General features: G+C 44.7%; 1 protein-coding gene across 1 annotated transcript in view; it reads left to right on the top strand.

The window, feature by feature from the left end:
• Positions 1-4,277: 4,277 nt before the first annotated feature.
• Positions 4,278-17,212, top strand: part of STX7 (syntaxin 7) — a 44,033-nt gene continuing 31,098 nt past the window's right edge. Inside the window, exons 1-2 of the mRNA XM_006127286.4 lie at positions 4,278-4,434; positions 9,298-9,449. Coding sequence (XP_006127348.1) covers positions 9,365-9,449 — 85 coding nt within the window. The 5' untranslated portion in view covers positions 4,278-4,434; positions 9,298-9,364. The remainder of the gene's footprint in view (positions 4,435-9,297; positions 9,450-17,212) is intronic.

Raw genomic sequence — 17,212 nt, 5'->3', positions numbered from 1 at the left:
TCAGTTTCAGCAGCGGCTGAATCAGGACGCCTGGGGCAGAACAGCTTGGAGCAACCCAGCAGCACCCCAGATGCTCTGCCCCAGGCGTCCCCAAGTCAGCCACTGCTGAAACTGACCAGCGCTGACTACAGGAAGCCCGAGGCAGAGTTGCTCTGCCCCAGGCTTCTTGGAATCAGCCGCTGATCAGTTTCAGCAGCAGCTGACTTGGGGACGCCTGGGGTTCTTAAGTTGAATCTGTATGTAAGTCGGAACTGGTGTCCAGATTCAGCCGCTGTTGAAACTGATCAGCGGCTGATTCCAGGAAGCCCGGGGCAGAGCAGCTCTGCCTCTGGCTTCCTGTAGTCAGCCGCTGGTCAGTTTCAGCAGTGGCTGAATTTGGACGCCAGTTCCAACTTACATACAGATTCAATTTAAGAACAAACCTACAGTCCCTATCTTGTACGTAACCCAGGGACTGCCTGTATGGGCACATGAACCTGATTTTGACCCACAAGAAGCAGAGCAGATGCTCCCTAATCAAATGTTTATTTAACCCTGAATTTAACACTCAAATACTTTGAAGATGGAAGCTATAGAAATAAATAGCTGAGATAATCTGTCAGAAAATACTGATCAGAAGCATTTCCTTTTCCCTTTTCTTGGGCCAACTGGATCTGTTTTGTGATCTGCCTCTCCTTCCATTCTGTAACATCCTTGTGGCCACAACTATTGCTTACTTGGAAGAATAATATTAGGTAAATATTTAATGTATTTGTATCTGTCTTGTAACATAGAAAAGCTGCTGGAGGCAAGGAGGAGAATACAGTAACAGTGCATACCAAGAAAATCTCCAGGGGCCATCAAAATCCTGCACAACACTGTTTGGGAACTTCTGCCTTATTTCATAAGTGTCATACATTTCTATCAGAAGACATGAAATGCAGACAGAGGTATCCATATGTTGCAAATCAAAGTGAACTGCTCCCTAAGTTACAAAGTGTCTGCTCTGAACAAGACATTTTTTATCAGAAATACAAATCCAAAACAAAATGCTCATATATATATATATATATATATATATATATATATATATATATATATATATATATATTTGTATATTGCTTTGACAGAAGAAATGTATTATGATCTCATCTGAGTCCATGTAAATCTAGAATGACTGTACTGAAAGCACTGAAGTCATATTGGTGTAAAACCAATGAGAGATCATATTCAAGCTCACGATCTTCAGCTAGCAGAGGAGAGTAGTGTAACGTCACTATTTTGCCATCTAGTGGTAAATACTGGGTTATCCAAAATATACTACAACTGTAAGGAAAATAAAGTAATACAAACAGTATTAAAATAATTGCCAATCAGAATGAAATATTAAACCCAAAATGAGCATGCATACAGAATGTATGTAGCATATGATAGCATAAATGTCCAGGAGTGCCATTTTTATTACTTTTTATGTATAAAAGTCACAGCACCTTTGCTTGCACAACAGAATTCCAAATAGCTAGAGCATGAAGAACTCACCTAAATCCTACCAATCTACTTTGTTCCACCTCTCTAGCATGCTTTAACACAATGAGGGGCAACCTCGGGTAGTGAGTGGACTGCACAAGTGGCCCTCCTTCACCTCAGTGGGCTGCAAGAATATTGTAACTAAGACGGTCTCCCAGGATAGGGTAGTTTTGCTAACTGTGCTTACCTACCTAGCATTTGCAAGGTGTGCTGTTTGAACTGTAACAACACTTTGATTGGATACAGAAAGCACACAGGTCTCACAATGTTGTGTGCAATCAGCACATACTTCACTTCACATGCACTTGCTTTAAGTATGTGTCACTTTTTAAATATTGGTAGAAAAAAACACTCAGCAGATGAAAAGCAGTGTAATCCGGCAATCCTGTGCATGAGCAACAGTAAACAAAACGTCTCATGGGCCACTCACAGAACCACAATGGGCCACATGAGTCCCTTAGGTTGCTCACTGCTGCTTTAGTAGCTATAACTAAATACTATCAATGGCTACGTCTACACTGGCATGAATTTCCGAAAATGCTTTTAACGGAAAAGTTTTCCGTTAACAGCATTTTTGGAAAAGCGCGTCTAGATTGGCAGGATGCTTTTCTGCAAAAGCACTTTTTGCGGAAAAGCGTCTGTGGCCAAACTAGACGCGGTTTTCCGCAAAAAAGCCCCGATCGCCTTTTTCACGATCGGGGCTTTTTTGCGGAAAAGAGTACTATGCTGTCTACATTGGCCCTTTTGCGCAAAAGTCTTTCGGAAAAAGACTTTTGCCTGAACGGGAGCAGCATAGTTTTTCTGGAAAAGCACTGATGATTTTACATGAGATCGTCAGTGCTTTTCCGGAAATTCAAGCGGACAGTGTAGACAGCTGGCAAGTTTTTCTGCAAAAGCAGATGATTTTGAGGAAAAACTTGCCAGTCTAGACACAGCCAATTTATTTAAATTAACTGAAGAGAGGGCACCATGTCTGTAATAATCAACCAGATGGAAAAGTTATGTGGAACGAGTATTGATATCAAAACGTTAGCAAATAGTTTTTGTCTGGGTTTTTCTTTTTCTTCTAAGTTGTTTTAACTTTTCACTGTTATTGTATTATGGTAGCAGCTAAAACCTCCAAGCAAAGCTCCACAGTGCTACACAGCTAAAACAAACACATAACAAAAACAGTCTGTTTCCTAAAGAGCTCACAGGTTAAGTAACTTTTATGCATCTCTGCCATATTTATATAAGCATATATTTGGAATTAGAAGGGTTTTGTTTTGTTTTTCTACAAAGAACATTGGACTCCAATTTCAGACTTCGAATGAACACTTTCTCAAAATTAAAAAGCCAGTGAGAAGATTCTTGATATCCACAATAATAAAGTTGTAGAACTGCCTAGAAGCCAAAGATGACTGGGAATAGAAGACATCTATAGTGGGTGGAAACAACTATCATTAAACATTGAAAAGACAGAAGTGGGTGGAGCTGTGAACTGCTCCTCTTCTAATTACCAGACTCCAGGACTGAGGCTGTACAGTTCCCAACTTCCTGCTCTGCAGTTGCAGGTTCACAGTATGTTAGAGGAGGACTGCATGGCTGAAACTGTGACTATCCACCTGCTTTCTGAGGGAACAGAGTCCAGCTGTAGAAAAAGATTCCAAAACTGGAGACTCTGCTCACCAATTGAGAGCAAGAATGTGTATGTGTAGAAGCTGAGTTCTCTTAGGCTCAAGCCCATTCTGTAGTGGAGGGTCTGTGGGTGAGAATGCGGCCAGGCTCCTCTGTGTCCAGTTAGAATCTAGAGCATTATTCCTCAGGAAGACAAAGGAGCTGGATCTTCTACCTGTTCGCCTGCATTTTTAACCTGATTTTGAGGTCTCGGAGAGCATTGCTACACTATGGAGAAGACTGACCCTCGGGAGGTCAATTTAATGTTCAAGTTAGCAGGTCTAGCGTAGATTCCCAAATTGAACGCTGAAGGCAGCCCCCACCGGGGTCAGGGAAGCTGGTGGGAGTGTGTGCTCCCACCAGCCTCCTGCAGTGTAGACGCTGCAGTGGCTCAGTTTAAGATAAGCTGATCCCAGCTAGCATTTCGTGTAGCTGGATGGAGTACCTTAAGCCAATCTGCCTGGTCTAGTGCACTCAGGGCCTAAGATAGTTGGGGGCTGGCTCTTCTCTTCCTTTCCTCCTGGGCACTAGCTCAATTAGGAGCTCTTTAATCATCTGAAATTAAAAAAAAAATCCTACAAAGAGGGGAAACATGGCTGAATAGTTAAGGAAGAAAGGATAGTACAAGCATGGCAAAACAAAATCAGACAGGGTAAGGCACAAAAGGGGTTACATGTAGCAAGGGGCATACACAAGGCAATACAATGAGAGGCTTGACATACATCGGGAGCAAGAGAAAGATGAAGGAAACTATAGGTCACGTGCTTAACAAGGAAGGCGAGCTAATAACTGAGGGCATCCAGATACGTGAGGCGCTGAATGCTCAGACCCAGTCCATAGCCAACATCTTGGCTGCAGAAGATTCGCCAGGAGCTGAGCTTGCAGGGCTGAGCGCTAGGCTCTGAGCGGCAGCAGCTCCGCGAGGCAGAAACGCTCGGGCCGTTGAAGGAGTAAGAGATCCGGAGCGACTAGGCTCCCACCCCTGCAGCGGGCTCCCTTAATGACGCCTGACTGGAGAGGCTCCCGCTTTGCGCGCTCAGGGGGCCGCCCGGAGGCTGCAGGCGGCGGCGCGCCGGGCTCAGCCCGCTAGGGGGCGGGAAGGCAGCTGCTTGCCGCGTCACTGGGCCCAGGCGAAGGGGCGGGGCCGGCGAGCTCAGCCCCGCCTCCTCTCCCCGGGACTCTTCTGCTGCAGCCGGAGCCGCCGCTCAGCTGAGCGGTGCCGTGCGGCGTCCTGAGCCCGGCTGTGCTGGGAGGCGGAGCCGCTGGGGCCTGGTAAGAGGCGCTGGGGGTGCAGCGGCGCCCAGGGGAGTCGCTGCGCTCGCTTGTCTTTCCGGGGGTGCCCCCGGGGGGTGCCGCCCTGCTCCCGGGCGGCTCCAGCTTCCCCGCGGCAAGGGGGCGGGCAGCAGCGGGGGCCGCCCTGCCCGCGTGGTGGGGGGCGGCGTGCGGGTGCGGCACAGCTCCCAGCCCCGCTGGCGAGAGGGGAGGGGCAGGGCAGACGCGGCGGCTGCCCACGGGAAGGGATCGGTTCCGCATTCCCGCGGCCCATCGCCGCCGAGCTGCAGCCCGTCCCTGCGCCCGGCTGCACCCGCGGCTGGCTGGAGAGCGGGTAGCCCTCGCCCGTCGGGGGCACACGCCCGCCCTGCTTCCCACCTCCTTGGACTGTTTCCCCAGAGCCAAGAGCGACTCGTGCACCCCAAGAGGGTTGTGCGAGAGCCGAGTCTGGGTGGAGGCAGTGTTTGTCATGTGCGGGTGTGCCCTTGTGCTTCGTGCTCCCACAGAGGGAGGGTTAACGCTCAGGAAGGAAACGCCTCCCTCCCGCCCCTTCTGTCTTCCTTTGCAGCCCTGCAGTTGTTGCAGTGTCAAAGAATTGCAGCATTTCTTTCTCCTGACACTGAGCAAAGAATTTCTTGGAGCAGTGATACCCCCAAACTGTTATTGTATATATCCCTCTTTAGGGATTGTCTACCTGGACACGTAGAGGGTGTAGAGGGTGCCTTCACTATGCGTAGGCAACGATCAATCCAGCAGGGGTAGATTTTTTTTTTTTTTACACTATAAATTGATGCTGAGTGCTCACCTGTTGACTCCAGTATGCCACCAGAATGAGAAGCGTAGGTGGGGTAGATATGAGTTCAACTTACTGTGGTGAGCATACAACAATAAGTAGATCTAGGTATGTCGCTGTCAGCTACGTTATGTTTATGTAGCTGAAGTTGCACAGCTTGGATCCATGGCCTGCTGTAGGGTAGATAGATTGGGCCCTAGTTTGCAGCAAGTTGAGACATAAGCTTGTCTTGCATTAAGAGACTACTGTGTGCTGCCAGGCACTCATGGGTTCCTTGTCTACTTCCATTTCAAAGTGGGATAGAGCAAAGTGCAGAGCTGAGTTTTTGATATGCTGCTGTTTGACAAGCAGGTATTGTAGAGCTTTTGGGAAGTTGCTGGACTGCCTGTGTGCAGAAAGTTAGTGTATGAAAACCTGAAAGTGTGAATCCTTGATCTTTTTTTGTGCTCGTTATCACATCCACTACTTCACTGTTTTAAAGCATGTGTATATATGTTTGTGTAAATAAGTTAATGTGCCCTCTGAGTCTGCTGAGTCTGCTATCACGTAGCTACATGCAACATAACAAAAATGTTTGTTTTTACATGTGGCTCTTGAATACATTAGTAGATTCTAATGCTGGAAGTGACCCAATTGTGATCACCTAGAAATCAACACACCCCATAGAATTTCCCCAAAATAATCCCTAGAACATACAGTATCTTGTAAATTTAGAAAAACATCCAGTCTTGAGTTTTAGATTGTTAAAGATGACCTTTGATAAACTGTTCCAGTTGTAATTACTCAGTGTTAATGTATGCTTTATTTCCTGTCTGAATGTTTCCACCTTCAACTTCTAACCATTGAATTAAATTGCTCTCTTTACTTGAATGAGGATCCTATTATTAAATACTTGTTTCTCCATGTAAGTACTGAAACTGTAACCGGGTCGTCCTTTACTCTTGATAAACTCCTTGAAAGGAGTTCTAAGTACGGTAGGCGTACTCTAGTCCCTTAATGCTACCCTGAAAAGTAAGAACCCTTAAACAAGTGGTCCTGTAGCACTTTAGAAATTAACCCCAAAAAAAGTATCATGAGCTTTTGTGAGCACAACGCTCTTTTTCAGATGAGTGGAGCTAGAGGGGGGGGGTTCCAACCTGGGGCAGAGGATTGGGGTGCAGGAGAAGGAGTAGGGTATGAGCTCCAGCCAGGCAGTCCTTACTTCTGGGCAGCAGCACAGCAGGACTCAGGCAGGCTCCTTACTTTTCCTGATTCCGTGTGCCTCCCAGAAGCGGCTGCCATGTTCTGCTCCTAGGTGGCGGAGCTAGAGAGCTCTGTGTGCTTCCTGTGCCCACAGGTACTGCCCCCATAGCTCTCCTTAGATGCAGTTTTTGCTCAGTGGGAGCTGCGGAGCTGGCACTGAGGATGAGGGCAGTGCACACAGCTTCCCTGATAGCTCCTAAGGGCCGCAGAGACATGCCAGCCGCTTCCAGGAGATGCAGAGAGCCAGGACAGGTATGCAGCCTGCCTTACCTCCTGTGCCATTAACTAGACTTTTATGGCCTGGTCAGCAGTAAGGATGTAAAATCCTGTTTAATTGGTTAAATGCTTAAATGTGATGCTTAACGGGTTAAAGGGGTGGGGAGCAGGGAGGCCAAAAGAACTCATCTTAATTCTATTTTCTGATATTTCTTACAAACTAAAATGCATCACAAATCAAGGCTGGGCAACAGTTTTTGATGTGGGGCTGTTCCTAAGAATTTGGTAAGTGGTCAAGTGCTGCACTCCTAATATTAAGGGAGGAGGTGCAGGGTATGGAATGGAGGTTGGATGAGGGTAGGTGAGTGGGGCATAGGATCTGGGAGAGGGCATGGTTGCAGGAGGGCATTATAACATGGAGGTGGCAGTGCAGGATCTAGGAGAGGCTTGTGACCTGGGACAAGGGTGCAGGAGGGGAGTGTAAGGATTTGGGTTGTGACTTAGGGCAAGGGGAAGGGCTGTGACCTGGGGCAGGTGAGGGGGGAGGGGAGACGTGGTCTGGGAGAGAGACGTATGCAGGATCAGGGGGGCAGAAGGTATGGTTTGTGACCTGGGGCAGGGAGCTGGGATATGGGAGAGGGTGTAGGCTCTAGCTATGCGTCACTTGCCTTGAGCATCTCCCAGCTAGCAGCCCAGCAGGACCCTCAGACGAGCTCCATGCCTGTCTTGTGCTCTGCATGCCACTCCAAGCAGCCAGGTGGAGGCCATGTGTGTCTGTACACCACATGCCCCATGGAGGGGGGCCCTTCACACACTATCTGCCGCACAAGCATAGTTCAGGCAGTTCTCATGGCCACTTTCCAGGCATTGTGAACTCAAATGGCGGTCAACTGTGCTGGGTTTGGGCAGCCCCAGCCACAGAGGGGCCGGCAGTATGGGGGGGAAGGACCTCACTGCTGGCCTGAGGTCAGGCAGTGAATCAGGTGGTAAGCCCTCATTTTAAAATGGTTAACTGGCTAAGTGCTAGCATCTAACAAGTTAGATGTTTTAACATCACTACTGGTTGGACCTCCCTGGTTTGGACCCTTGGGTCCTGACCTGCCCTGAATGAGGGAATTTGCCGGATCTGGGAGTTCCCCTTCCACCAGCCTCCTAGGGTGCTGCTGCTCTCTCTGGCTGGCTCCTCTCTAGCCCTGCTGCTTCCGAGCTTTAGCTTGGCTCCAGTCCACCTGTCAGCCATTTGGGAGTCTTGAGGGATAGAGTTTGCTAGCTTGTGCTCTTTGGAGGTGGGGCTCCCAGGTCTAATGGATGGGGCTCCCAACTGGCTCATGTTCGTGGGTACCAGGGCTCTCTGGTTCAGCAACATCCCTGGTCCTGCCAGACCAGAGAACCTGGATTTAGGAGGTTAAATCTGTAGTATACACTGCTTCTCTGAGTGTGTGTGGTGTGTGTTTTTTTTTTTTTTTTTTTAAATGCTTAAGGGTTCCAAACAGGAATTAGGAGCCTGTAGTACAAGCCACAGTATGGGGACTTAAGTTACAAGGTATTTACGATTGTGCCAATATCGGACACAGTTTACACTTGTACAATACTTTATGCATCGTGAAAATCATCTTGTAAAAGATGCATGTAAGGCTTGTTTTGAAGAGATGCCTTTTTCCCCCAAAATTATTGTAACTAGCTTTGAGAAATATTTTACATACAAAAACTTTTCTATAGTGAGAAATACTGTCTTTTAGACAGTTAAAATACTATTTGACAGGCTATGTCAGAAAAATCATATTACACATAAAATTACAGTACTTATGGTCTCTTGAGACAAAAGGCTAAAGAATAAAAGGCTATATTGCTCAATCCCTTAATATGCATATTATGGACAAGCAGTCACAACCAGTGCTCCCTGTAAGTTGAATGGCAGCACAGCTTCACAGGTGGTTAATCAGCCCAGCCCAGTTAGTCAGCTCCATGCAGGGAGCCCTGAGCCTCTGACAGGGTGGGACTGATTAATCACCTCTGAAGCTAAGCTGTGCTGCCCTACCGGGCAGCTTACAGGGAACAGTGGTCACAACACCACAGTTAAGGTTGCAGTAGAGACTTGAATATTCACAGGGGATCAGTGTGAATAGAACGTAAAGAAAATAAGTGTAATTCTTTTGATTGTGTCCATTTTTTCAGTAACTTGTGAGTTTCATTAGTAGTGTGGTTAGGAAAAATCTTGTATTAAACTTGATAGATGTGACCAAACTGTTCTCATAGGAAGCTGTTCATGTGATGTAATTGATTCATGCATTCCAAGGCCAGAAGTGACCAATGTGATCATTTACCCTGACTTTCTGATTGACAGTCATAGTCTCAATCTCAGGCCTACCTCATGAATGTTAACCCACTACATTTTATTATTGTAACTGGCTCTGAAATGGCTTCACAACCTCACTTTAGTTTAAGAAAGCATTCTGTAAACAGCTTTTTCAAGACCTTTGGTAAAAGGCTAAATAGGACTGGATGGTGTTTCATTTTGCTAGTGTTATTGGTCTTTGTGTGATCTAAGATGAAAAAATGTATTGCGAACTTGGAGAATTACTGGTGTATAACTACTTTCTTTTTATTTTTAGGTGACTTTGCTCGACGAAATTGTCTGAACTTCTTGCACCTTGATCCTAGTGGACAATCTGTTCAGCCATGTCGTACAGTGCAGGCATTGTGGGGGACCCTACCAAGCTAGCTCAATATATAACTTCTAATATCCAGAAGATCACCCAGTGTGGTAAGTTGAATTAATACATGTTCTTTTAAAATTGTCTAATTTGTATATTATTTCTCCCTTCTAGAAAAGTCCCTGTATCAATAAGGGGGAGAGAAAAAAATGCTAGATATTTTAAGGGTGATTTCCATATTTGGATTAAAAAAATTAAACCGACACTGTTCTTCTAATGTTGTTAAAGCACACATGCACTATTGTGTGTTATACTTCTAAAAATGCCTTTATGCACTAACTCTTGCTGCTGAGTCAGGTAGAGACTGCTGTTTTCGGTCTTGTCCTGGGGATGAGTCCATCAACAAAAGTAACCGTTTATGATTGTGTATTTTGTGCTAAGTATCACCACTCAGTAGGATCATCTACTCATTTCATGTAGACCATGTCCTTTGTCATTCTGCAGTGTCAGGAAACTTAAAAGGGACAGAAAGAAGGGGAGTGATCGTTTCATCTACTCTGTATTACTATCACCGAACTCATATTCTCAGCTCCTCTCTCCTTTTTTCCTAGGTTATAATAAACATAAAACTGAATGTAGTATTTGGAGTTAGAATTCTGTATTTCAAGTATCTTTTTCCCGCCATAACTTGCATATTATTCTTCATTACTTGGTTTGTTCCATAGATGGACCGTTATTCCCAAGCTGAAACTCTGTTAGGCTTCAGTAGATTTTTATGACAGAATAACATATTCCCCTGGCCACAATTTGTAGCACACAGATTCTTAATGTTGTAATTGCAGCATCAGTAATGAGTGAAATTATAATACAGACAAAAATCAAATCTAGGTGACTGGTTCAAAGGAAAATGAAAAACAACAGAAAAGGGAACAAAGTTGAACCTCTTCCTTGGTTATCAAACAACAAATCTGTAAAACATGTTTTACTCCCATAAATAACTCAAGCAGTTTCTCAGGTGCTTCCTCGCAAATAGCAACCAACCCTTCTGTGTGTCTATAAAATAGAAAATAATAGTGTAGAGAGTAACCCTCTGGGGGAAGCTGCGGATGTTGATTGAAACTAAAGCACTTAAAACTGTGACCAAAATGTACAAATAACTGCCTACTCATTTACTTGGTCACCTAAATAAAAGTGGCTGGATTTATTTTTTCCAGAGATTCGTATATACCTGTGGTTTTCATGGTGACTTCAATGGGTTTTGTGTCCTTCATGAGAAGAACGGGGGGGGAGGAAGGGGCGGAAGAAGCTCTGGTTCTGTGGTTAGCTTAGAACTATGAGTTTGCTGGTAAGTTAAAATTCATAGCGGTCAGAGTGAGAGTGATAATAAAAAGTAGAACTAGGGATGTAAATGATTAACTGATAAGCCTCCTTGCCTGCATATTATTGGGGATGCTTGAGTGCAGCCTGCGGAGCTGCTAGGATTTTTATTGGTTACATGGTTACAAATGACGTCTTACATCTCTAGTGAGAAGGCTTTGGTGTGGAAGTAACTATGAGGAATACGTTTGTTCATCTGTACCATCACATAAAACTTTCCTTGGTATTTGAGCAAGTTGAGTGTGTGGTGAGGAAAAAAAGACCAGTTGAGGGTAGCAATGTTAGATAGCGTGTAACTGAACAGTCCTGTAACCGCATCAAATTTGAGCGGTTGCATGACTGTTCAGTAGTCACTAGAGGTGGGCCCAGAAGTCAGTGCGCTTCAACCCCACTCCTAGGGAGCCCCCTACAACAAGGGGAACCAGTTTCCTCACAGACCAGCTCCTACCTGCTGCCCCTGTATCGGAGGCAGCAGTGTGGGGTGGCAGCAGCCTCTGTCCATGGGGAGCCCTGAGCTCCCTGCAGAGCAGCCTCTGTTCATAGTGAGCCCAGGCTTGCCATGGACAGAGGCTACTCTGTGGGATGCCAGAGCAGCCTCTGTTCATGCGAAGCTTGGACCCCGTATGGACAGATGTGCTGCCATGGAGCAGCCACTGTCTGAGGTGGGCCCAGGCTCACCATGGGCAGAAGCTGCTTCGTTGCAGCCCCCCCGACTCTGCTAGAGCATCAGCATGTGTGTATGGGGGGAAGGGAGACAGGCAGCACTGCAAAGCTGGCTTCCCCCTTCCCACCAGCACTGGCTCCTACTTAAAGCCGACTCCCCATGAGCATTGGATGCACCTCCCTACCCAACTCCCCTTGCTGCCTCTGTATCCGAGGCAGCAAGAGGTGAGGTGGAGTGCATGTAGTCCCCCACTTATCAGTAGCCCAAGCTTCCCATTTAATCATGTAGTCATCTACATGTTGACATCCCTAGTTGAGGGGAGAGATGCTTTTCCCATCTATACGCTTATTTGTAGAAGAGATAAGAATATAAGAACAGCCATACTGGTTCGGACCAAAGGTCCTTCTAGCTCAGCATTCTGTAGCCTGACAGCGACCTATGCCAGGTGCCCCATAGGGAATGAATAGAACAGGTAGTCAAGTGATTCATTCCCAGCTTCTGGCAAAGAGGGCTAGGGACTCCATCACTGCCCTTCCTGGCCTATTAGCCATCAAATGACCTATCTTCAATCAATTTATCTAGCTCTTTTTTTTTTTTTTTTCTCTGAGTCCCGTTACAGTCTTGGGCTTCACAACATCCTCTGGCATAGGAATGTTAACGAGTAGTCGGCTGGAGTATCGAGTACTTGCTTCACTCCCTTGCTGACTCTGAGGCAGCAAAGGTGATGCGGGGGGGCAGGAGATGGTGCTGGGGGGAGCATTGTTCCTCCCCCAGCACCATCTCTTTAGTGCCATCTGCCCCCCTCTGTGCTGCTGCCTCTATTGGAGGCAGAGATGGGAGGTGGAGATAGGGGAGGCTACTGTAAAGCAGACTCTGCCCGCAGCGGGACCAAGGCTCCCTGTGGGCAGAGGCTGCTCTGGCAGCAGCCCCTTTGTGCGGGGATCTTAGCAGGGAGCTGGGACCTCCTCACAGACAGAGGCAGCTGCAGTCAAGCAGCCCCTGTTCACGGTGGCCTGGGCTGGCCACCTCAAGCAGGGGCTGCTGGACTCCTGGCTCACGCTGGTCTGGGATGCTGTGCCTCTCAATTTTAAATGTAGTAAGAGCCCAGCAGCTCTTACTAAATATAAAATGAAGAACTGCAGCATGGGTGGCTCCTGGAGCCAGCAGGAGCAGGAACTAGAGCTACCCCCGCTGTGGCTATGCAGAGGGGTCCTTATCGACTAATTGTTTAGTCAATACAAATTGTATCAAGTACACATTTAGCCAGATAACCTCAATTTAACATACTTACTCTGGCAAGGAGTTCCACCGGTTGATTGTGTTGTATGAAGAAATACTTCCTTTTGTTTGTTTTAAATCTGTTGCTTATTCATTTTTCAGTTGGTGCCCCCCAGTTCCTGTGTTATGGGAAAGAGAGTAAATTACTTTTCTTTCTTCTCTTTTTCCACACCAGTCACGATTTTATAGACCTTGATCGTATTTCTCTCCTCCTCCTCCCCCCCCAGTTGTTTCTTTTCCAAGCTGAAAAGTCCAAGTCTTATTAATCTCTCCTCATACAGCTGTTGTTCCACACTTCCAATCATTTTCGCTGCTCCTTTCTGGACTTTTTCAATGCCAAGATAACTTTTTTGAGACAAAGTATCCACATCTGCATGCAGTAGGCATAGCATGGATTTAGATGTACTTTCTTATTCTCTATCCCTTTTTAAATGATTCCTAACATTGTTTGCTTTTTTGACTGTCACTGCACATTAAGTGGATGTTTTCAGACAACACTGCAGTGGGTAATGGAAAGGCATCTATGTGAGAAGCATGCAGTGGATGGTAGTCTTTGCTGAAGAAATTGCCATAAAATGTTGTTTGTTATGAAGGGCCTGATGTTTGGTTCTATAACTAAGATTGACCAGGATTTTGCTTTTGTTTGTGTTTTTTGTGAATCACGTGGCTCTAACCACATATACTGTAAATTAGCGCATATAACCTGTGGGCTATATACGTTTTTACAAACCCCGCCCTCCCCCCTGCGTGGTATACTTGTCCATGGGGTAATACTCGTGCGTGGGTTATATGTGCTAATTTACGGTAGGTCTTTAGCTTATTGGACTTGACAAGTAAAGAAACCACAGCATCAATATATTTTTAATTAATCAGTGTTTACTACAGGAACACACATTTTTAAATGCCAGTGGCTTCAGAAATCATATATGCTCCTTTACATGCTCATTGAATGACAAATTTTGTGACTCAGAACTGAAATCTCTTAATACATTTAGAATACAAAGTTAGAAAATATCCCTAGTGATCATGTAAATTTTTCTCAGTTGGTTTTTTTTTTTTTTTTTTTTGGACTGACATCAGATGAGCATTATCTTAGTCATTCCTTGTACCATTTTTCTAGAGCAACAAACAGCTTGCCTCATCTTAAGAACCATTTCACAGGACTCAGCTGAATTTCCGATTGCTAGGATAGAAAGGAAGTAGGAGACAGGATACAAAAAAACCTCTGAGTGTTTTGTGTGAGGACTTTTTGAGCTGGAAGGGAAGTTTTGGTACTACTTTGTCTTGTGGAAAACTCAATAGTTGGAAATGTTACTTTTGTAACTGAAAGGGGTAAGGAGAATCTTTTTCTCATAGAACTGAATTATAAATCACAAATGCAAGATGTGCGAAAATTCTATGCCTCTATCACATTCAAGGGATCAAGTCTTATTTTGTATTTATTTTTCACTAAGCTAATTTTGCTATGTCAGAAATATGCCTATTGAAAAAAGACTATCCGGTCTTGACTCTCTCTTTCTTGTGAAAGAACCCTCTGAGACTAAAGAAACATCACAGCTGAAACCTGGGCAACTGAAAGAGTCTGTTTAACTCTTGCTGCTTTATCTGTTGAAGTCAAATTTTTGGCAAGTGTGAGAACAAGAGATAGAACAAGAGAGATTTTCTGTGAGAGAAACCACATCTGTTTCTTCTGTTAGGGGCTAAAAAACCTCAATTCCATTTTCTCCCCAAAAAATCTTTACACATTTTAAGATTAAAAAATAAATACCCAAGCCTTTATGGAGGAGGTGATGTGCATAGAAGCATAAGTCACATTTTTTTTCCATAGGCTACCTTGTATGATAACACATTAGTGCTAGTGCCAAGTGTTGGATTAACAATATAGGGTACACAAAACTGCTAATCCTAGCCAACAGCAGTGAAAACTTTCACCAACGTGCAACACCATTGTGCCTTGCCCAATACCTGCAGTAGGCTTGAGAAAAGAATGCAGTACACACAATTGTTTACTTTTTGGCCTCTCTGCCATAGTTGTCTTCAATTAGTAATGATGTTTAGGTTTCCATTAACATAGATAGCTGTGATCTAGAGGGGAGAGATTTTATATTTGATACCAAACCCTGTACTGTCCTTCTATTTTTGTGGTTTCATAGTGATACTGATAGTGACATGCAAATTGATAGTGTTGCTTCTCACAGCCACAGTAACTCTTCCAGATCTAGGGTTATAAGTGACTTGTTGACTAGCATATGCTTATTGGCTAGTCGAGTAGTCACTCAACTAGTCACTTCCTTCCCCCCAACCTCCATCTTGCTGCTTCTATCAGAGAGAGGCAACAGAGGGATGGGGAGCAGAAGCCAGTGCTCGGGGGAGCTGGCTTAAAAGCTGGTTCCTTCAGCACCTATTCCGTGCAGAGGCGTAGCGAGGGGACCGGGCACAAGCCCGGAATCAGCTGTCCCGGCTTGCGTTTGGTCCCAATCGCTGCGCCTGTGCAGTTCTTAATACATTTAAAAGGCAAAGCCATAGCAGGGTTAGCTCCCAGGGCCAGGAGCTTGCGCCTCTGCAGTTTCTTTCCATTATCGACTAATTGAGTAGTTGATTAAACACAATTTAACATCCGTATCCAGATTTATAAGGTATTATAAAAAATGCTATAATTTGGCTTCAACTAGATGGACACTTACTTAAATATGCCCTTTTTGAAAAAAATAAACTGTAGGTAAAAGCATGCACACATGCATGCACAAATGGAGTAAAACTTTTTAAAATGCCTGCTGTCGCATCCCTTCCTCATTGTACTACCCTGCTCCCTTTTCCATATTGTATTATTTTAAGTTGCAAACTCTCTTGGTCATTCTTTCTATGTATCTGAAAATATACTACCTTTATTTCTGTAAGAGTACAATTTTTCATATAATTTTAAAATGCTGTTTAAACTTTTCAGTGATGCATTCTTCTGTGTGTCCACTACGTTCCATTGGTTTCCTTTTGATCAGATATTGGAGTAATACCATAAGGCCAGATTGTGGCCTAACTTGCATGGTGGTAAATTCAGGACAACCACTTCCATTGGGAGGTGACAGCAGCTTCCTTTGGTCCCTGGTGTAGGAGAGTGGAATGGAAGTGGAACTGTCATCACCCAATTGAAAAGCTCTGGTTAGTGTAACTACACTGGTGTGCTTGGCCAAGTAAACTGTGCCATGTATATGATCGGCACAGGGTATCCTGGCACCCCAAACACTAGGAAACCAGAAGACAGACTTTATGTACGTTTAAATTACTACAGTGGCATGGCTGCAACACTACAGGTATGCCACTTTAGAACTTCAGTGTGGACTCTACAGCAGAGGGAAGAGTTCTCATGGCACTGTAGTTAATCTACCTCCCCGAGAGGTGATCACTAGGTCAGTGAAAGATTTTTTTCTGTAAGCCTGATGCTGGCTACACTGATAGTTAGTTTAGCTACTTGGCTGAAAGGTGTACTTTGTGTTTTTTCACACTGGCATAGCTGCATCTCTGAGTTGTAACTTTTCAGTGTAGACCAGTCTTAAGTCTTCAGGTTTGATTTAGGGGCAGGGCAACAAAATACAGTACTGCCTAAAGCTTGTAGGGGGCAGGGTCAAGCCCTGTACCACTATAGAATAATAGAAATTACGGACAGCATGGCTGAGGTAGAATTGGTGTGCAACTGTAACTTCCTTATTCTTGTGTGTTTTTTCTCAGATTTAGCATTCTCATAGTTGTGGGGTTTTTTTTCCGCCATTTAAAAAGATTGTATCAGGGTTCTGCTTGTAGTAGATTATGAATATTGACTTTATTTTGCAACTGACTTTGTTCAGTACTCACAAGGTGACTGATACTGTATTTGATCTTTTGCTTCATATACTTCAAAAGGAAACTGAGGGAGCATATGCTTTTTGGATAATTTACATTGCTAAAATAATCAGATCAGCATAATCCTCACTTGGGTAAAAGTAAAAATTAGACTTTCAATCCTTGACCTTTCACAAGCATTGCTGAATTTTTCCCATGAGGAGTTCTCCCGTCCTAATCACTGTTGACTGAGTATGACCATCAGTGCATGTTACACATACCTAATAGTCCATTTTAGTTATCTGGATGGCTTGCTTAATTTTTCTGTCCTGCAATGTCAGGTCTGTCAGATACTTCTATTATATTCTGTGTGTGCTGGGAGTAAATATTTTTTTGCCAAGTTTTTATTAAAATGATGAATCAGACTACGTTTGCTACCTGATTTCAGTCCTGGCAAGTGTAAAGTTACAAAAATTGATTGATTGTTGGAAGATGGAAAACTTCTGATGTCTTTTAGTTTTTAAAATGGTGTGTTGACTAGGCATGTCAATGTGTAGATGAAAAAACGATTAACCAGTAAGCCTGACCTTTATTGGTTAATCCTGCTGACTACATGCATTCTCCCCTCTCCCCCTTTACTACCTCTGTAATAGAAGTAGCAAGGGGTGGGGGAGGTCGGATTTGGTGACCCCTACTCTCACACTACTGCCTCTGATAGCGAGGCAGCAGCGCACAGGGTTG

The sequence above is a fragment of the Pelodiscus sinensis genome, chromosome 3 (assembly GCF_049634645.1).
Source record: "Pelodiscus sinensis isolate JC-2024 chromosome 3, ASM4963464v1, whole genome shotgun sequence".
NCBI lineage: Eukaryota > Metazoa > Chordata > Testudines > Trionychidae > Pelodiscus > Pelodiscus sinensis.
This window is presented reverse-complemented; position numbering and strand designations above follow the sequence as displayed.